General features: G+C 35.7%; 2 protein-coding genes across 2 annotated transcripts; both read right to left on the reverse strand.

Annotated features, from left to right (window-relative positions):
- Positions 1 to 9,252: 9,252 nt before the first annotated feature.
- LOC132638102 (protein P21-like) lies at positions 9,253 to 10,149 on the reverse strand. Its single transcript, XM_060355086.1, is given in 2 exon segments — positions 9,253 to 9,759; positions 9,967 to 10,149. Coding segments are annotated over 2 exon segments (690 nt in total).
- An 8,113-nt stretch (positions 10,150 to 18,262) lies between these two features.
- On the reverse strand, positions 18,263 to 19,039 carry LOC132638103 (protein P21-like). Its single transcript, XM_060355087.1, has one exon. It carries the CDS (start codon positions 19,013 to 19,015, stop codon positions 18,329 to 18,331), a length of 687 nt encoding a protein of 228 aa, XP_060211070.1. The 5' UTR covers positions 19,016 to 19,039; the 3' UTR covers positions 18,263 to 18,328.
- Positions 19,040 to 20,815: the final 1,776 nt, after the last annotated feature.

The following is a 20,815-nucleotide window of genomic DNA, read 5'->3' on the forward strand; positions in this document are numbered from 1 at the left end:
TTGTCATCATTCATTCCCACAAGCTGATCGCCATTCAAGAACCTTTTTCTTCTTCAAGACAAAATAACACATGAATATAATACTGTAGTAAATGTGACAATATTACTACTTCAAATATGGAATGAATCCAACAAAGTGTGAAGTTACTATTTTGAACCAAAAGAAATTACATGCTTATGACAATAAGAAATTCATCTAAGAAATAAAAATAAAAAAGAGAAATCATAGAGAAAATATACAAAAAAATTGAGAAAAATAATAAAATACAACCTTAATCATAAAAGAATAAAAAGGAAAAGTACAAAATCAATGCATAATTGTCACGCCCCGAACCATGGCCTGGGCGTAACACGGCACTCGGGCCTTGCTTGTATGTGTCCGAGCGAACCTCATGGCTTGCTTGTCAACATGGGCATCAAAACAACATAATCTATATAATGCAATTTAAATGAATCAAGAAAATGTAATTTGCGGAATAAAGTCTTGAAATTTTCTCATAGCATGAAATATCATGAAAACATAATAGTCTGCAAACATGAAAGCACAACTAACTCTGTGAACTAACATCTGTCTATGAAACCTCTAAAACATGTCTGAATACTAACTATCAGGACATGGCCCTGGACTACCATAAACTGAATACTAATGCAGACTCCATGTTGAACCCCGAGAGGAGTGGGGCTCACCAATAAGCTGATAACTTAAGTGATCCTATTGCGCAGGTGTATGCTCCTGAAAATCGGTATCTGCACCGTGAAGTGCAGGCCCCGGGCAAAGGGACGTTAGTACATGGTGAATAGTACTAGTACGTAAAACCTGTTGAAACGAAGAACATGGCACAACATAGATATAGGACATGAACTGAAACTGAATGTAACTTGAACATGAGCATGAAACGTGAGTAAAATCTTAAAATAGTAAATCAATAGAAATACTTGTATGTAAAACTACTTGTAACGTGGGGAATGCTATAGTATAACCGACAACATGGTCTGGTACTTGCGTCCTACTAGCAGAACACTCACAACCTTGCCAGGGATATGAGATTTAAGTAATAATAAGCATGTAAGGATCCAAACTGCATAATGAAAGTGTTGCCTCCTTGCTGACAACCCTTATCCTACGATGGCTACGTAGTTTCAGGCTATCTGAGCCTTCTCGGTTAACTAAGCAATTCCCAAAACATGAACATAATATAGTTGGCTAAGAAGCCCATGATTTTCGTGAAATAACTTATAAATAACTTGTAATCATGATTTCACGAAATAACTTGTAACTTGGTTTCATGAAATATCTTGTAATATGGTTTCATGAGATAACTTGTCATAGTCTTGCAAACATGTTCTTGATTCATGAGTAATAACAATAGTTCATAATTATATATATATAATTGACTTGAAAACATGCTTGTAACTTGCTACATAAAATCATAAAGTTTCATATAAACATAATGAGAATACATGAGGAAGAATTCATGATTCATGGATTAAGCTAGGGTTCCTAATAACCGTAATGGAAGATTAGGAATACAATAACGAATATAGATACAAAATTCATGTACATAAATACATAAATACGGGCTACTAATATGTTGGGTTTAATGCCCTAGGGTTTGAACTTCATGGATATCAACAAACGGAGCATGCGTAAGAACATAGAGATTGCCACATGTGGATGGAAGTTCTACATACCTTAATTGCTCCAAAACTTGAATTAAAGACTTGAGCTTTGGAGAAGATTTTCAAAATCTTGAATTCTTGAATCTTGAGATGGGTTTTCTTGAAAACCCTAGTTTTAGTATGATGATTTCTTGTTTAGATTACAAGGACAGGTATTAGAATTGATTTGGAATAATTAGAGTAGGCTTACCTTGGTGTTCTTGATGATGGAAGAGGGTTGGAAGTCGTTCTAGGGCTTGAAGGAATGAAAAATAATGAGTTGAAATGATATGGACGAATATATAGTGTTCTGGAACTTTGCACTTTACGTCCAGCAAAATACTGGCCGTATTTCAGTTTACGGGCCGTAAACTGCAATACGTATTCTGCCATATGGACTGCACTGCATCTCTTCAATAAAATGGCCATAACGCTTTGCACAGATGTCTGTTTGACCCCCGTAAGATACCGTTGGAAAGGTATTTCAATGCTCTACAACTTTCATCAAGGAAGTTTTCCCAAATTCCAAACAGGTTTTGAAATACGGGCCGTAAAGTGAAATACAGTCCGTATTTAACCATATGACCTCAAAATGTCAAATTCCAGAATGTTCAGAAATTCTTGGTTTCTGTTTACGGGCATTGTTCATGGTCGTAAATTCAAATACGACCACTGTTCATGGGCGTAAACCACCATATCACAACTGAATGGAAAAATTTCAATTCCCACATTCTTTATCTGATGTTCTAAGTCTAGGATCGTGGTCAAAACTTTCGTTAAAGGTACGGGGTGTTACAATATCTCCCCCTTGGGATCATTCGTCCTCGAATGATGGGTCATGGTTAAGGATATGGATGGACATGGCTTGAATACATAAACGTAAAGAATACATGACATGAAACATGAGACATGAAATGATGTGATTACTTGAAAATATAGATACTTCTGGCATGAGACAAGAAACATGAGTGCTGAACTGTCATAAGATACGAATACGTGTGAAAATGGATATCGTAACATGGGATCTGAATATCGAAAACACGATTGTTACAACACGTGGGTTGAATACTAAGCGCGTGTAGGATTTGGATACTTCGAGACTTAATCACAGACGTTTGTATGTCACCATGGTAATATGAGATAGGATTATGAATTAGGCTTTGAATGTAAGCGCAACTCGATGCGAATGCAACAGACTTGAATCGTATAACAAGAATATGATCCTAACATAGGTATTCATAAATCTCTAGCATAGGCATGACATGAATACGTCGAATCTGAGTAGCATACTCTTGAGATAAGTACCACAGGATATATGAAAAGTTATCTATTTGAATATAGGAATGCATCTTACTTCTGCTTATCTTGTTAGCTGTTAATCATGATTATGAATTCCTTAGCTCATCTTGCTCATTCTCATGAGCGAATTATAGAGGACTGAGAGAAAAAGAATTATTGGTACTATTCACATGAGATACTTTGCTCTAGAGAACAAACATGGCATGGTGCATTATACATGGAGGACGTAACATGGAACATGCGTATATGGGAACGTGATTCATATGGCATGAAACGTGAATAGGATGACATGGGGCATGGGACCATGAAAAATATGGCGTTTATATGAGTACCTACATACCATGGCGTATGGACTTGAGTTCATGAATATTGAAGTAAGACTAAGGCATTAGTCTGACTTGCATAGAGCACAAGTTGTAGGCTAACTCTTGGGTACTCAGAGACTAAGGCATGGATAAAACATTACCTTTAGAATTTAGACATACCGAAAAAAAATAGGACATGGTTCAACATAGCTTACTCTTATCACCGTGAGTAAACGTCCGTGTTATAAATAAGGCACATGAAAGAATGGATTATAGGCATGTATAACTCGTTCCTCGAGCATCTAAGACATGGATATAAAGTCACCTTGAACATAACGAGACCTAGATACTTAGCGAAAGGAAAAAAGGAATCATGTCGTCATGATCGTAAAACATTAGCTAAAGGAACATACGCATGAATTACATAGAAGCATGGGTAGGACATCCATCTTGGTTCACCTTCATTATTATCTCACAAAATCATTGTTACAATACCGTTATAAATGGAATGCATAGCGAAATGAATTGGGGCACGAGTATGTGGTAACATGGATAACATAATCATAGGGGTCAAGATTATCATCAGATTTAAAAAGCACTTAGATGCTAGAACATGGACATGAGTATAAAAGCGTGATAGATACGTGAGACCTGAATGCGGTTTTTTTTTTTTAACTTTAGACACGAGCACACCTGATGTGCGAAACATGAAAGGACATTCCCTTGCATACCTTACTATCGTATGAAGTCTTAATTCTTGTATCTTAAATGCAGAGTAACAATCTCTAACATGGGCATGATATGGGTACGAAAGGCACGAGTAGAGTACGTCTGGGCATTAGTACCACATAGTACATGAATTACTCTAGAATTGGAACCGTTATACCCTTAAAACCCACTATTCGCTCTAGAACTTTATCTTATAACATAATTACCTAGTACTTGATCTCAACAATATGATAAAAATCACATTTTATGCATCTTATTTTGGGTTCATAAAACTGTGATGCTCTAACATAATCTCCTCAACACCTATCAACTTACGAAACACATAATCTATATCGGTACCTTATCACACAATCTCCCCCTTAGTTCAAAACTTAACATTTAAAGCCTGTGGATCTCTCGAGTTAGCGATAAGTGGTCATCTAGTGGCTCTGCTAATCTCCTCAAAAATACTGACGACTCATTCCTTCCGCTTACTTCAAGCAAGTCTTACTTACAGGGAAAACTGGATTACTTAAATGAACGGGTTTCTAAGGTACATAACTCGCATGCTAGCTTTGTCAGTCTTGGGGAAAACACTTTTCTGACAACTCTTAAAGACTCTTCTTCTGTAGCTTGCTCTCTTACTGCTTAGATGGTTTTGTTCTTTCACCAATTTCTATACCTCAAATTTATCTTAAACCCTTTGGGTTCTAACACGCCTTCGGTGTATTCAGGCAGTTACCTTAGTAGTGCTAACTTGACTAAGTAACTCAAATCGTACTTCTACTAACTCTGCTGAAATTTTCTAATTCACTGTGTCTATTCAAACTTACTAACTATGCTTCTGTTGACCACTTACTAGCATCATAATCTCTAATTCTTCTCTGAGTACTAAAGTGAAGCATAAGGTTATTTCTAACTTTTCCTCCTTATCTGACTCTATTCTGGAGTTGTATACTATCTTTCTGAACTATAGACATGGATCACACCTAGGGAAATTTCATCTGTCTTAAACAAGGAATTGGATCAACTAACCCCAAACTCTCTATACACTTTCAAAATTTATATCATACTATACACCAGGGATAAATATTTAATCACATAACCTAAGAGAGGATTGTCATATCTTTTATCTCGTAGTAATATCTGTTTCTTTTAGTAGCTTACTAACGTCATACTCTCTAGGTCTGATCTGAATAAGCTGAAATAATTTAAAACTAACCCTACAAAAATTTATATCGTCTGCTCGTGGTTTTCTTATCGCATCAGTTCCTTCTTAGTCATGTGCATAGATCATATGACAAAAATATATATATCCTAAAAAAAAGTCGATACTTTCTAGTATTACAGGTGATTGGCTCTTAGGCTATTTCCTGCTCAAAACTACCGTGGAAGTTTATGCCTGCTGCAGTTAACTTCATAACATGCTACCTCGTGGGGTCTTAAATATGAACCATCACCCTTATACTATAGTTTCATGGTCAAAGAGTCCAAATAAACTTACCCTATAGGGTATATAATCTACGTGTGCTACCATACCGAAATTTGTCTTTCAAATGGTACTAACACCTGATAAACACACCATGCACTATTTGACAAGCCTTGGGTCTCGAATTTCCTTCTTGCCGCTTACACATTTGATACGTTCAGAATTCGAAGGAAAAAGAATGTTACTTATTGCTCTAAACTTCATGGCACGAATTAGAATAATTCATGATGACCCCATCTGAAAGAAACACACCGATAATGATTAGATTTATATCTTTCTCATCCATTGAGGCTTGGCGTATTCGGTAGAATGGGAAACAACACACGAGTCCGAGTGATTTCTGAGAACATAGCTCTATTGCACGATCTAGAGTTGAAAGAAGTGACACAATCTTAAATGTCTTGGTGGTCAACTGTTTATATGTGTGGGCGCCACACACATATAAAAGTGACCCCACTGGACACGGTTTCATAGACTCCCTAAGACACTTGAACCTAGGGCTCTGATACCAAGCTTTGTCACGCCCCGAACCATGGCCTGGGCGTAACACGACACTCGGGCCTTGCTTGTATATGTCCGAGCGAACCTCATGGCTTGCTTGTAAACATGGGCATCAAAATAACATAATATATATAATGCAATTTAAATGAATCAAGAAAATGTAATTTGCGGAATAAAGTCTTGAAATTTTCTCATAGCATGAAATATCATGAAAACATAATAGTCTGCAAACATGAAAGCACAACTGACTCTGTGAACTAACATCTGTCTATGCAACCTCTAAAACATGTCTGAATACTAACTATCAGGACATGGCCCTGGACTACCATAAACTGAATACTAATGCAGACTCCATGTTGAACCCCGAGAGGAGTGGGGCTCACCAATAAGCTGATAACTTAAGTGATCCTATTGCGCAGGTGTATGCTCCTGAAAATCGGTATCTGCACCGTGAAGTGCAGGCCCCGGGCAAAGGGACGTTAGTACATAGTGAATAGTACTAGTACGTAAAACCTGTTGAAACGAAGAACATGGCACAACATAGATATAGGACATGAACTGAAACTGAATTTAACTTGAACATGAGCATGAAACGTGAGTAAAATCTTAAAATAGTAAATCAATAGAAATACTTGTATGTAAAACTACTTGTAACGTGGGGAATGCTATAGTATAACCGACAACATGGTCTGGTACTTGCGTCCTACCAGCAGAACACTCACAACCTTGCCAGGGATATGAGATTTAAGTAATAATAAGCATGTAAGGATCCAAACTGCATAATGAAGGTGTTGCCTCCTTGTTGACAACCCTTATCCTACGGTGGCTACGTAGTTTCAGGCTATCTGAGCCTTCTCGGTTAACTAAGCAATTCCCAAAACATGAACATAATATAGTTGGCTAAGAAGCCCATGATTTTCGTGAAATAACTTATAAATAACTTGTAATCATGATTTCACGAAATAACTTGTAACTTGGTTTCATGAAATATCTTGTAATATGGTTTCATGAGATAACTTGTCATAGTCTTGCAAACATGTTCTTGATTCATGAGTAATAACAATAGTTCATAATTATATATATATATAATTGACTTGAAAACATGCTTGTAACTTGCTACATAAAATCATAAAGTTTCATATAAACATAATGAGAATACATGAGGAAGAATTCATGATTCATGGATTAAGCTAGGGTTCCTAATAACCGTAATGGAAGATTAGGAATACAATAACGAATATAGATACAAAATTCATGTACATAAATACATAAATACGGGCTACTAATATGTTGGGTTTAATGCCCTAGGGTTTGAACTTCATGGATATCAAGAAACGGAGCATGCGTAAGAACGTAGAGATTGCCACATGTGGATGGAGGTTCTACATACCTTAATTGCTCCAAAACTTGAATTAAAGACTTGAGCTTTGGAGAAGATTTCCAAAATCTTGAATTCTTGAATCTTGAGATGGGTTTTCTTGAAAACCCTAGTTTTAGAATGATGATTTCTTGTTTAGATTACAAGGATAGGTATTAGAATTGATTTGGAATAATTAGAGTAGGCTTACCTTGGTGTTCTTGATGATGGAAGAGGGTTGAAAGTCGTTCTAGGGCTTGAAGGAATGAAAAATAATGAGTTGAACTGATATGGACGAATATATAGTGTTATGGAACTTTGCACTTTACGTCCAGCAAAATACTGGCCGTATTTCAGTTTACGGGCCGTAAACCGCAATACGGTCCGTATTCTGCCATATGGACTGCACTGCATCACTTCAGTAAAATGGCCATAACTCTTTACACAGATGTCCGTTTGACCCCCGTAAGATACCGTTGGAAAGGTATTTCAATGCTCTACAACTTTCATCAAGGAAGTTATCCCAAATTCCAAACAGGTTTTGAAATACGGGCCGTAAAGTGAAATACGGTCCGTATTTAACCATATGACCTCAAAATGTCAAATTCCAGAATGTTCAGAAATTCTTGGTTTCAGTTTACGGGCACTGTTCATGGTCGTAAATTGAAATACGACCACTGTTCATGGGCGTAAACCACCATATCACAACTGAACGGAAAAACTTTCGTTAAAGGTACGGGGTGTTACAATAATTTTCCGAGCTCTTGTCAACATTTAATCCCACTACCGATTACCATTCAAGAGCCTTCTTCTTCTTCAAGCCAAACTAAAGCATGAATATAATGCTACAGTAAATATAATAACATTACTACTTTAAATATGGAATGAAATAATAACTTTTGTTGGGTCTCACAAAACAAAATTTATGAACTTACAATATTAGATGCTCAAGAAAGGTGACATTCTTGACTAATTTGATCATTTCTTTTTACAACAAAATCTTACAATTTCTCTATTTATAGGACTACAATATGGGATATCAAATAATGCCATCAATATGGCTATTAGCAATTTAGGATTTATGGTAATAAAAAGTTGTGGGAGTAATGAAAATAAAGACCATTAAGACATGGCTATTAGTAATTTAGGAGTTATGGTAATAAAAAGTTGTGGGAGTAATGGAAATAAAAATCATTAAGTTTTTACGTTAAAGCATATGAATGTATGATGGAGTAGTAATTGAAATATTTATTGTTGTACAATAAAAAAAATAAAAAGAAATAGGAGAAATTGTCAAAAATATGAGAAAAAAGATAAATAGGATTCTTCGCCAAAGAGAGATGTCACATCACTCTTTTATTGCCTAGCTTTTATACTATGTATAGATTTAATTTTTGTTCATTTTTGATAGCAGAGATAGATCCAGGATCCGAACATTGATATGGCTTCGAGTTTGGGATGCTGCCAATATCCATTAAATTTCTGGGTTCGAAATTTATTATAAGTATTTAGTGTATTTGTAACATCTATACGAAGTTCGAGCTAAAAATATTGAGTTCGGACGACTACATATTACATACTAGATCGGCCCCTGCTTTGTAGGCTGGTAGCCACGGTGGGGTTTCCTCTTTTAATCCGACAATTGGCACTATATGTGTCTCTAATTAAATTGGTTATATCAGTGGAGGAGCAAAGGAGAACTAATATATAGTAGTACTGCAGTAAATTAAATTAAAGGAAATGACACACGATAAACCATACTACTTTGTTTTTCATTATGATAAAAATATATAAATTAAAGGGTGTGTATAAACAGTACACACGCATAAGAACTCATTATCACATTAAAACAACATAGTTTAACAAGACTTCATAGTACACTTATTCTGGTAGTTTTCATACCATTTGTAGCAGAATATGCTTCTTGCATGGCATTTATGGGCAGAAAACCGCTCTATAGTTTGTTCCTCCAGGACAAGTGAAAGTGCTAGTTTGATCATCTTTAGGGTAACTATAGGCATCAGGGCACCTAGTCTTAAAGTACCTCGAAAAATCTGTCCAGCTACAACTTCCAGAATTACAACAATATTGATCCGTCTTGAAAACGGCACAAGGATTGTTACATCCACCAGGAGTTCTTAGCTCGTTTGGGCATTGTCCATTAATATCGGTCCTGCACCTAATGCCACGGGTGCACCCATTGGAGGTAGGGCTAAATTCCATCGGCATGTTAAATCCATCGACTAGAGCTATGTCTAAGAAAACAAGATTATTGTATTGGTTTAGGGCATACTCGGCCAAAGAGTTTGGGGCTTGCCCATAAGATTGGCACTGGAGGAGACCGTTACAATCTCCAGTTTGACACCTACCCCGACCCGATCCATCGAAATTGCAACCTCTTTGGGCCCATATATGGGCTTGTGACGTGCCAGTAGGCACATCCTGGGGTCGAGCCAGCAGGCACGTCCAGGGGCGGAGCCAGCACAGTGGTTGCGGGTTCGGCCGAACCCAATAACTTTGATTGAAACTTTGTATTTGTCTTGAAAATTTTATTGAATATGTATACATTGTTACTTTAGAACCCAGTAACTTAAACAAATTAGAATCCCGAACCCACAAACTTCAAATCCTGGCTCCGCCTCTGGGCACGTCTATAGTCCAAGTTTAGCCAGCGTTGAGCTGTCAACCACCACCCACTGGCACAGACGCAGCCCAAACAGTGTAAGGACAATTGTTTTGAATGTCGAAAATTGCTGCCTCGGAGTGGGTGAAGAGGAGAAGTTGAGCAAAGATAAGAGAAGGGAAAATGAATGTGAACTTGAAAATGCTCATTTTTCTTTATGCAATTAGTACTTAGTTTTTCTAAGGGTTTAGTGTGGTGAGAAAGAGTTGGTCTGTTAGCTACTTATAGAGGAGAGTTGAGGCAACGTGCTAAAAAAAATTAGGTACTGGAGTAAAAATATATGATCATAGTGGAAGACTGGAAGGTTGCAATTGCTTGCGGATCTAAGTCTTCGTCAATGTACAAGCTTTCTAGCAATTAATTTTTGTTTTTAGAGCCCATTTGAGTTAACCTGATTGTAAATAGCTTATAAGTATTAAGTGTTGACAAGTATTTTTGAGTATTGAAATTATTTTTATACATATACAGTCATATATTTGGATAAAAATATTGAAACTGATAATAAACAATTAACACTACGAAAAAATTCCTATTTTTCCACTGAAAAATGTTCAGTGGCTATTTCCCACTGAATGTCGGTAGGAAAAACTTAAATAGAATATTTACACACGGAAAAATTAGGAAGTTACCCAGCGTTTCAATGGGAATAGGTTTCCCACCATGTGTTTTCCCAGTGAGCTAGTTCAGTGTAAATGATGTTGGAAAATCATATTTTGTAGCACAAATTTCCCACTGAATGTCGGTGGGAAAAACCTCTATTTCTAGTAGTGTGATGTAGTTGGTAAAAAAAATGTTCATAAACTGTTATTTTGGGTAAAATAACTTTAAAAGTACATTTGTAAGAAAAATGTTGAACGACCAATATGAAAAGGAGATGCGTCTTTTCTGGTTGGAAAATGTATTTTAAGAATTAGAATAATGAATAAAATAGTAAAAATCTTGAATGAACTAATATTGTTTATAAGCTCAACACACATTTTTTTTGGTGATTTTGACTTATAAGTACTTTGAATGTTACCAAATACGTAGATAAGCTAAAAGATTCTTGTAAACCCGCTAAAAACAACTTAAAAGCTTAAACAAACACCATCTTAAAGTTTTCTAAGAAAAATATATATATTATTGGCTTAAAATTTCCACTACATGTGGAAATTTGTGGGTCTTCCAATGAAGAATTTATAAATTGATGAGGCAAACATACAGGGTTTTTTCTTTCCTTCTGCGTGAGGGGTTTCTTTTTTCTCTTGTCCCGTGATAAGTTTTTGGGCTTTTCAATCTAGAGTTATTTAATCATAATCTTTTTTCTTCACCATGTCATCTTCATCGCACCAAACACAGAGGATGCACCCCTTGCAGCGATATACGCGTGTTTAGATTTGAGGACGCGAAGCGTGACATCGTTAAATTTCCCGATGACCTAGAGGTCCCGATGAAAATAGTGGTGCAACGTTCGCACTTTGGTATCTGGTAGGCCGTGTCTATATCGGTAAACCAATCTATATTCTATCCTTTAAGTATTTTATTGGGAAAGACCCGGCGGCCAGAAAAGAAGATGGCTGTCAAGGAAGTTGGAAATAATGCTTTTTTATTCCAGTTCTTTCATAGCATGGACTATGCACGAATATGGCGGACGATCCGTGGAACTATCAACAGAGCCCAATAGTGCTACGACCTCTTCTGCCAGGGAAAAACCCTAGGCAAGTGGAGCTTACGACATTGGATATTTGGGTTCAAATTCATGGTATATATAGCTGCAGGCTTCTGGTCGGAGCGTGTTACTAAGAAGGGGGTAATTTTTGGGTGAATTCCTATCGATGGATGAGAAGAATATGAATCTGATATAGAGGGATTATATAAAGGTTAGGGTCCGCATGGCTTCAAGAATAGTCAGCTGATATTAATCTAAAAGCCATAATAAGCTTAGAGTCACCAAAAAAAAAAAAGTATGTCATGACTTATTTCCATAAAAGCATTTAATGAAAGGTTTCAAATTAGTATAAAATTTGTAGAACCAAAAAAAGAGTTAATCACATGTTGTAGTTGTTTCACTTATGAACGGAGGGCAGTTGATGGGCAATTTGGGCTCATTTGATGGGTCAAAATTGGGTTGATGAATTGTGATTGGTTAACTTAGGCTAGCTCAAATCAGCTCATCTTCAAAATCATTTTAGCCCAAATCCATTAAAACTTGAACGAGTTAAATGGGTTTGGGCTAATCTTTTCACCCTTAATATATACTGCCTTTAATTAAGATGTACTATGAGATAATCTCATTGAGATTGTTAGAATTTAACGTTATAAAGAATTGGTGCGCTAGAAATTTTTAGAGGAGAGTTAGGGAAGGTTGTGAACATTTTACAAATTGGACGAGAAATAGATAGTCATGCTACAGGTTGCAATATTTAATTTTGATTGCAAAGCTAAGTTTTGTCAATATATGGTGCTATTTCTGGTCTTCAGTAGTGTTACAAATTATGTTTCAATAATATCAATGCGTGGATACTAATTTTACTAATTGTCGTTGATTTTTTTCTTAAATCAAAAGTCCGTGGGGTTAGGCTTGGGCCCCTACCTATGTATTCCACAAAGCATAAGTACATGGAGGAGGACATAAACCTTAGCCTCCAATACAACAAGTGACATCGTGTTAATCATGTAGCAAAACTTGAGCTCCAACCTAGAAAGATTGTAATACTTCTCTTTTAACAACAGTCTATTGGACATACTACCATATGTAACAGAAAAGAAATTCATTAGTTTCTACCATGAACAAAAGAGAAGTTATTTTTTTGTGCTTTAATTCTAAAACTAAAAGCTCCATTGTTGTCATTCTTCATGCAGTTTTTAATTCTCCGAGGGAGATTTAAATCCTGTGTGAAGAAAGTGTTCTGCTTTGAGCTCCCTCCTGTGTTAGCCAAGTTGATACAAAAATAAAAGGAAAGACAAGAAATAACAAGGAATAAACAAGAAATAAAGATAGAATAGATTGACACAATTGAATAAGACTAAAAGACAACCCTAACCATAAAAGATTAGGATCTTCAATTAGATTATCCAAAAACACCAAATTCTTAAGGAGACCAAAAGTGATTGATTTCCCAATTAACCACCTTCTGAACATTTCAAACAATCAAAAGCTTAGCAAGCTCTCAAACACTCAATTCTAGAGTTTTACAAGTTTTCAATATCTCCCATCAAAATCATCTAAGTCTTCTATGAAGAAGAAAAAAACTATTTATACTACGCTAGAAATAAAAGATAGTAAAATAACATAAACACCTTTAATGAGACAAGGGCCTTGTTTGGCTATTCTTCTTTCTTCAAAATCTTGAAATCTCCTTTGCAAGAATAGCCAACTCTTCCTCTTTTAGCCATTATGATGACTTTCCATTTCCTTTTCTTCTCCCTACGCAATCTTCATCAACAAATGGACTTGGGATCCAAGATGCTCATCAAAAGTATACTCAAGAGGCTCTCGCTTCATAAATAGACCTTGCAAGTGTTGTAGTTCCCGAGCTTGGCCTTGAGGCAAATGGGCTTGCATCACAAGTAATCTGCAATGACATTTACTTCTCTAAAGCGGTGCTGAAAAGTGAAGCTCCCTTTGTCCTTTAAGAGCAAAATGCTTCTGATGATGGCCTTGACTTGCCAAGGAATGCTACAAGTTCCATTGATCATACCAATAATCAAAAGGGAATCAGATTCTACTTGTGCCTTGTGAAAACCATTGTAGACCAATTTGAATTGCCTTGGCCTCTGCAAAATTATTTGAACAATTACCAAAGTAAGCAGAGAATGCTACAATGAATTGCCCCTTGTCATTCCTCAAAATTCCACAACCTCCTGAACTTCCTGGATTCCCTTTGCTCAAATCACACATCAACGGTACAAAGGAGGAAAATTCAATCTCTCGCAAAAAATCAGTAAAAGAAGATTGATGGAATTACTCAATTAGATTAACGTAAAATCTAAAAAGTTCCTAGTCTTTTTATTTTAGTTCAAACATTGGTGAGCGAAAGAAAACCAACTGTGATCTCGTTCATGGTGAGCACAAGAAACCCATAGTATCTGTAATCGATTCAACCTTCCGTAGATCTAAGAAAATCCTTATAACCCAAGAAAACTGGAAGAGCTAAGTACCACACCGGTATTGCCAACTCCAGTATATACAAAAATACCCTGTTTCTTTTTACTTTCTGCATTTTACATAATGCTCTTGAATTTTAATTTGTTACTTTTTATGTTGAGATTGCTTTAAGCCCCTAACATTCTACTTGCGGACAGGGGCGGAGGCAAAGTTGTGCAAGGGGGGTCAGTTGTACTCCCTTCGTAGAAAATTTATATACTACGTAAGTAGGTTTTTTTTTTTTTTTTTTTTTTTTGCATATAATAAATTATTGAATCTCCTTAGCATAAGAAATATTTTCTTTTTGAATTCACTTGTTTAAATTTCTGGCTCTGCTACTGTTTGTGGAGAAAATTCAACGTTAGTTGACTAAATTTCAACTAACTCGGCAAATAAAATCAAAAAGGCACAATTCACCAATACCACTAGTGCTTTAGCTAGAATTGCGTAGCCTTTAATTAACATGTACACGTTTGTTAGCACTGCTGGAGTAATGTTTTAAAGAATTGGTCAGATAGCTATCTATAGATTGAAGAGTTTGGGCAAGTTGTGCTGACAATTTTAGGAATTGGAGCAGAAATATATGATCATATAATGCAAATCACAGTATTTGACTGCATAGCTAAGTCTTTGTCAATATATGGTGCTATTTCTGGTCTTCAGTAGAATTTTATAGCCTTTAATTAACATGTACAGTATAGCCCTTAACTAACATGTGCGAGGTTTTTGTTGGCATTGTGCCCTTAACTAATATATATTCCCTCCGGTCTAAAATAATTGAGAACTTCTCTTCTTTTTTATTTTTAATAAAAGTAAAATAGGGGGGGAGGATGGTGGCGGTGTGGTGGGCGGTATTGGTGGAGGGTGGGGGTAGGTTGGAAGGGGGGAGTAAGGTGTGGCGTAGAGGTGGGTGGGGGTGGCACAGGGTAGGGTGGGGTAGGCAAGGTAGGGGGCCAGGGGGTGGGGATAGGTGTAGGTGGTGGGCTGGGAGTGCGGTGGGTTGGGGTTGGGGGTTCGTTGGTGTGTTTTTTATCGATCCGGAAAATGTTTTCCCTCAAATTGTAAGGAAAACATTTTCTCGTATTTTGAGAAAAATAAGTTGTTATTCGGTCTAGTGAGTTCATAAATGGGTGGATACCCATATTTGCCCAAATTTTTATGGGTTAAAAAAAGACTTGAAGTCCATATTTACCCAACTAAAATATAAGTGACCCAACGTACTAAAATGTCGGTTAAATGGGCTAATTTTTCTAAATATGAACTGAAATTGCCAGCTATAGTTCACGGTATTCAAAATCTATATATATACATAAAAAATAAAAATAAAATACTCCGTACCTTATATATACTGTGTAATTTTTTGCCGAAGCGGTTCAGGTGAACACCCTCACCCCTTCCTAGATCCGCCCCTTTCCCCAGGCTGAGTCTGAAGAGGATAGTGTATACGGAGACTTTACACCTACCTCTTGGAAGTAAATAGGCTATTTAATTGTGATAGCTTCATAGCAGTCCTTCCAATGGGTGCTAAAGCAAAGTGCTTTTTGGATGCTGGTTATTTTATCAAAGCGTAAGCATTCTATAGCATATTAACATCCTGGTGTTCTCCAAAGATTAACCAAAAAAAAAAAAAAACTTGGGGTACTAAGAACCTTGCTTTATTGCAGGAAAGATATTTCTGGTACGCCTCATATTGAAGAATTCTTCAGAGATATGTACATATAATTGATTTACTACTCCTCATATAATTATGCATGCATATTAATGTTTCTTATTCTTTTGGTCATAATATCTCTCTCACACACTACATTATGACACCAGCTAAGTTTGCTGGTGCAAATAATTCAGAAGGAAAACCCAAAACTAACTAATGTTCTAACTGTACTGAATGGTTTGCCCGTTACACAAGATTTATAGACAGTGGCGAATTCAGGATTTTCGCTCAGGGGGTTTGAAAAAAACAACAAAAGCCAAATATAAAATATATTTTTTTTTATGGGAATTGAACCTAGAATGCTAGAGACAATTTTGAACGCCCTAGACTGCCTGAGCTAACTTTTTACATATGCTCAAGGTGTTCAAAAGTTAATATATATATATAAACACAGAAAATCTATCCTATATATATACTATAATTTTTTGTCGAGGGTGTTCGGGTCACCTCCACTTAAATCCGCCCCTATTTATAGATGCAATAGAGACTTTTTGTTAATGTTTTGGACTTCGTTGTACAAACTCCCCAAGTTGGTTAAGAACTAGATGTTATGTAGCCTCCAGAAAATAAATTGGAGCTGTATAGTTAATGTCTCCACTATTTACTGATAAATAAATGTGGCTTTTTATATTAATATGCTTTATGTTTTATATACTAATAGTGTAAATTTGTTTATACTATTAATACGTTTTAATCTATAAATAGCATGTTAGTTAGTAATTTAGCAGGTTTTCGATTAAGGTTTATCAAGAGATTTACCTGCAATTACCATATACAACCTTAATTGTGTAATTATTTCTAACATCGTCATCCGCGCATAGAAATTGAAGTCATACTAATATGTATCGTGCATCCCGCCCCTTTCCCTTTTTAAGAAGTAAATAAGTCACATTTGTTAAGTAACTTTACTTAAAGTAATTCTTTAGTTTCAAATTCAATTGAAAAAAGGTAAATAAATGCAGTGAAAAAGCAAAACAGCACAAAAGCAAGTTGATCAATCGAGAATGACAGAGCAAATCAGAAGGCGTCGGAAGCTAGAGATAGAGAAGAAGATATCACATGATATACACCGCAGTAATTAAATTAAAGGAAATGACACATAATAAATTATATATCGGAAAAGGATCAAATATACCCATGTACTATTAGAAAAGGGTTAGATATATCCCTCGTTATACTTTGAATTCAAATATATCCTTCTCATTATACTTTGAGTCCAAATATACTTCTCTGTTATATTTTGGGTTCAAATACACTCCTCCTCCATCAAAATTGTCCAAGGTGGACATGAGATCTGATATGGAGCTGACAACTCGGTGAGGTGGACACCACATGGCATGCCACCTCGCCACCCTAACCCATTTACCTCTCTCTTCCCCTTCTTCTTCCATCACTACCATCTCTTCCCCCTTCAGAAAAGCAAAAACATCAAAATATGATTCGTACCTCATAAACACAAATTAGTTTGTTCAAATAAGTCATTTGAATTTGTAGAAATTTGATTATTACTTCGTAAACAAAAACTAATGGGTTCAAATTTCAGATTAACAGAAATATGATTCTTTCTTAATAAACACAAATTAGCAGGTGCACATTAGTCATTTAGATTTGGATAAATCTGATTACTTCATAACCAAAAATTAATGGGCTCAAATTAGTCATTTAAATTAGCATAAAATTGGTACTTTCTTCTTAAACACAAATTAGTATATCAGCTTTCAATTTTACAACTTATATAGAAGCACTCATTGATTAGCATTCACAGGTATTCGTTGTGACATAGTGCAAAAAGAACATGTTAAAGGATAACAAGCAAATGTACCAAAGTTGAAATTCTACTGATTTGATAATAACACGCATTTAATGGGTTCGTATTAGTCATTTAGATTTTTAGAAAATTCTTACACCATAAAAACAAATTAATGGGTTCAAATTAGTTATTTAACTTAACAGAAAATATATTCTTACTTCCTAAACACAAACTAGTAGATCCACTTTTCACAACCTTTGAAGGGAGAGAGAGAGAGATGGCAGTGATGGAAGAAGGGGAAGAGAGGGATAAGTGGGTTAGGATGGTGAGGTGGCATGCCATGTGGTGTCCACCTCACCTAGTTGTCAGCGCCATGTCAGATTTCATGTCCACCTTGGACAATTTTAACAGAAGAAGGGTATATTTGAACTCAAAGTATAACAGAGGGATATATTTGGACTCAAAGTATAACGGAAGGATATATTTGGACCCAAAGTATAACGAAGGATATATTTAACTCTTTTCTAATAGTACTGAGGTATATTTGACCCTTTTCTGATTATATATTATATTTCATTATGAAACACATAAGTTGTAACACATAAGTTGAAGGATGTGTATACATTAACACGCAATAGGAACTTATTATCACATTAAGACATAGTTTAACAAGACTTATTATAAGTACACTTATTTTGGTAATTTTCCATACCATTTGCAGCAAAATATGCTTCTTGGCATTTATGGGCAGAAAACAACTCTATAATTGGTTCCTCCACGACAAGTAAAAGTGCTAGTTTGATCATCCTTAGGGTAACTATATGCATCATAACACCTATCTTTAAAGAACCTCGAAAATTCTGTTGGGCCACAATTTCCAGAATTACAACAATATTGATCAGTCTTGAAAACGGTACAAGGATTGTGACATCCTCCAGGAGCTCTTAGCTCTTTTGGGCATTGCCCATTAATATCAGCAGAGCACCTAATGCCACGGCTGCACCCATTGGATGTAGGGCTAAATTCTATCGGCACGTTGAATCCATCGACTAGAGAGATGTCAAAAAAATCAAGATTACTGTACTGGTTTAGGGCATACTCGGCCAAAGAATTTGGGGGTTGCCCATAAGATTGGCACCGGAGGAGACCGCTGCAATCTCCAGTTTGACACCTACCCCGACCCGAACCATTGAAATTGCAACCGGTTCGAGCCCAAATACGGGCTTGTGATGTGCCAGCTGGAACATAGATTCTCCAGGTTTGACCAGGGTTTAGCTGGCGACCACCACCAACTGGCACGGACGCAGCCCAGACAGTGTAAGGACAATTATTTCGAATGTCGAATATGGCTGCCTCAGAGTGAGTCAAGAGGAGGAGCTGAGCAATGAGAAGGGAAGGGAACATGAACATGGACATGAAAGTGCTCATTTTTTTATGAAATTGGGAACTTAGTTTTTCTAAGGGTTTAGTGTGCATGGTGAGAAAGAATTGATCTGTTAGCTATTTATAGAGAAGAATTTGGGGCAATGTGCTAAAAATTTTTGGTATTGGAGTAGAAATATATGATCATAGTGGAAGTGGCAAATGCTTGCAGATCTAATTAGTCTTCGTCAATGCACAAGCTAGTTACCATTGTTAACAATTAATATTTTAAAGCATGTTTGGGTTAGCTTATTATAAATAGCTTATAAGTATTAGGTGTTGATAGGTATACTATTAGGTGAAGAAATTATTTTTATAAATAAGCATATATTATATATTAGAATTGATAATAAACAGTTGATGAGTTTGGTAAAAAAATACGGATAAATTGTTCTTTTGACAAAGTGATTACAAGTACCTTTAAAATACATTTGTAAAGAAAATGATGAACGACCAATTTGGAAATTGGAGTGGTGTCCTTTTCTTTTCTTTTTTTTCTTTGGAAAAGGTATTTTGACAGAATCGGAACAAAGAATAGAATAGTAAAAATTTTGGTCAAACTAAAGACGTTTATAAGCTTAAAAATCATAGCTTTTGGCTGATTTTGGCTTATAAGCACTTTGAATGTTTACTAAATACGTAAATAAATTAAAAGGTTCTTAAAAACCATTTAAACAGCTTATAAGCTTAATTGAACACCATCTCAAACTTTTCCAAGGAAAATATATATATTATAATTGGCTTAAAACTTTAACTTCATAAATTGTGCAAATTTGTGAGTCTTCCAATAAAGAATTAAATGGATGGAATGATTATTATATAAGGAAAAAGAAAATCCACAAGCCACTTATGTATTCGTTCAGTGTAAGTAATCATATCGAAGGAGGAATAGAAAAGTTGCAGTGCGTGCATTACTCGCATGATAATGTTATATACCGTCTGTTTAATTTAAATTACCAAACTGCTAAATTAGTATTACCATTTACCGAAAGTGATTCTTTAATTTCTGGAAAGTGTGGGGAATTCAAAGTTAGATAAAAGACCCTGTCAATGAAGAGAACTGGACTCTTATCGTTGATCTCTTGTGTATTATTTATTGATCTGTTATATTATATTTTACCGATCTTCTACGAAAAGAATCATATATTAACTAACAAATCATTTGTAATTAATCACAAAATCGATCTCCCCTCACTAAACTTGATGCTGGCGATGAATATAATTAGGTTGCAGCGGACAGGAGATGTTGGCTCATAGGCAAGAAATTGTGACATTACAATAAAGATTTTCTTCCTATCCTATTTTAATGGAGTAAAATTTATGTTTAGCTTTTTCTTGACACGTAAGGTCTGCTAAGGGACCGATGTTGACAGAAATAAACAGCAAAATGCACAAATTTGCACATTTATCATGCGAAAAGGACCAATTTTATCTTTTATTTTACTTTTTTGCACAAAAGTGTGTCTTTAATGAATATTTTTGTGAGGTGAAAATCACATGGCATGCCACCTCACCGCTGCAACCATATTGCATATGCTTGTACTGGTTACTTCGGGTGTAAAGGAATTGCAGATGCTATAGGGAATGAATATTTTTTATATATAATAAAGGCAACATGGCTTACAATTCACCTAAGGAATTACATTCAGATAAGTGTTTAAAAGAACTTATGAAGCACCAGTTGATCAAAGATAAAGCAAAGAGTAAGAAAACTTTGACAATCATTATCCCTGCATTCAAATAGTTTTTATCAATCAACATTGGTGTAGTTCCCAGCATATGGAACTTAAAAATATAAAATATAAA

This window comes from Lycium barbarum, chromosome 4 (genome assembly GCF_019175385.1).
Source record: "Lycium barbarum isolate Lr01 chromosome 4, ASM1917538v2, whole genome shotgun sequence".
Taxonomy (NCBI): Eukaryota; Viridiplantae; Streptophyta; class Magnoliopsida; order Solanales; family Solanaceae; genus Lycium; species Lycium barbarum.

Excerpts from the sequence above, each read along its gene's own strand:
- LOC132638103 (XM_060355087.1), bottom strand. The coding sequence starts at position 19,015 with ATGAGCACTTTCATGTCCATGTTCATGTTCCCTTCCCTTCTCATTGCT.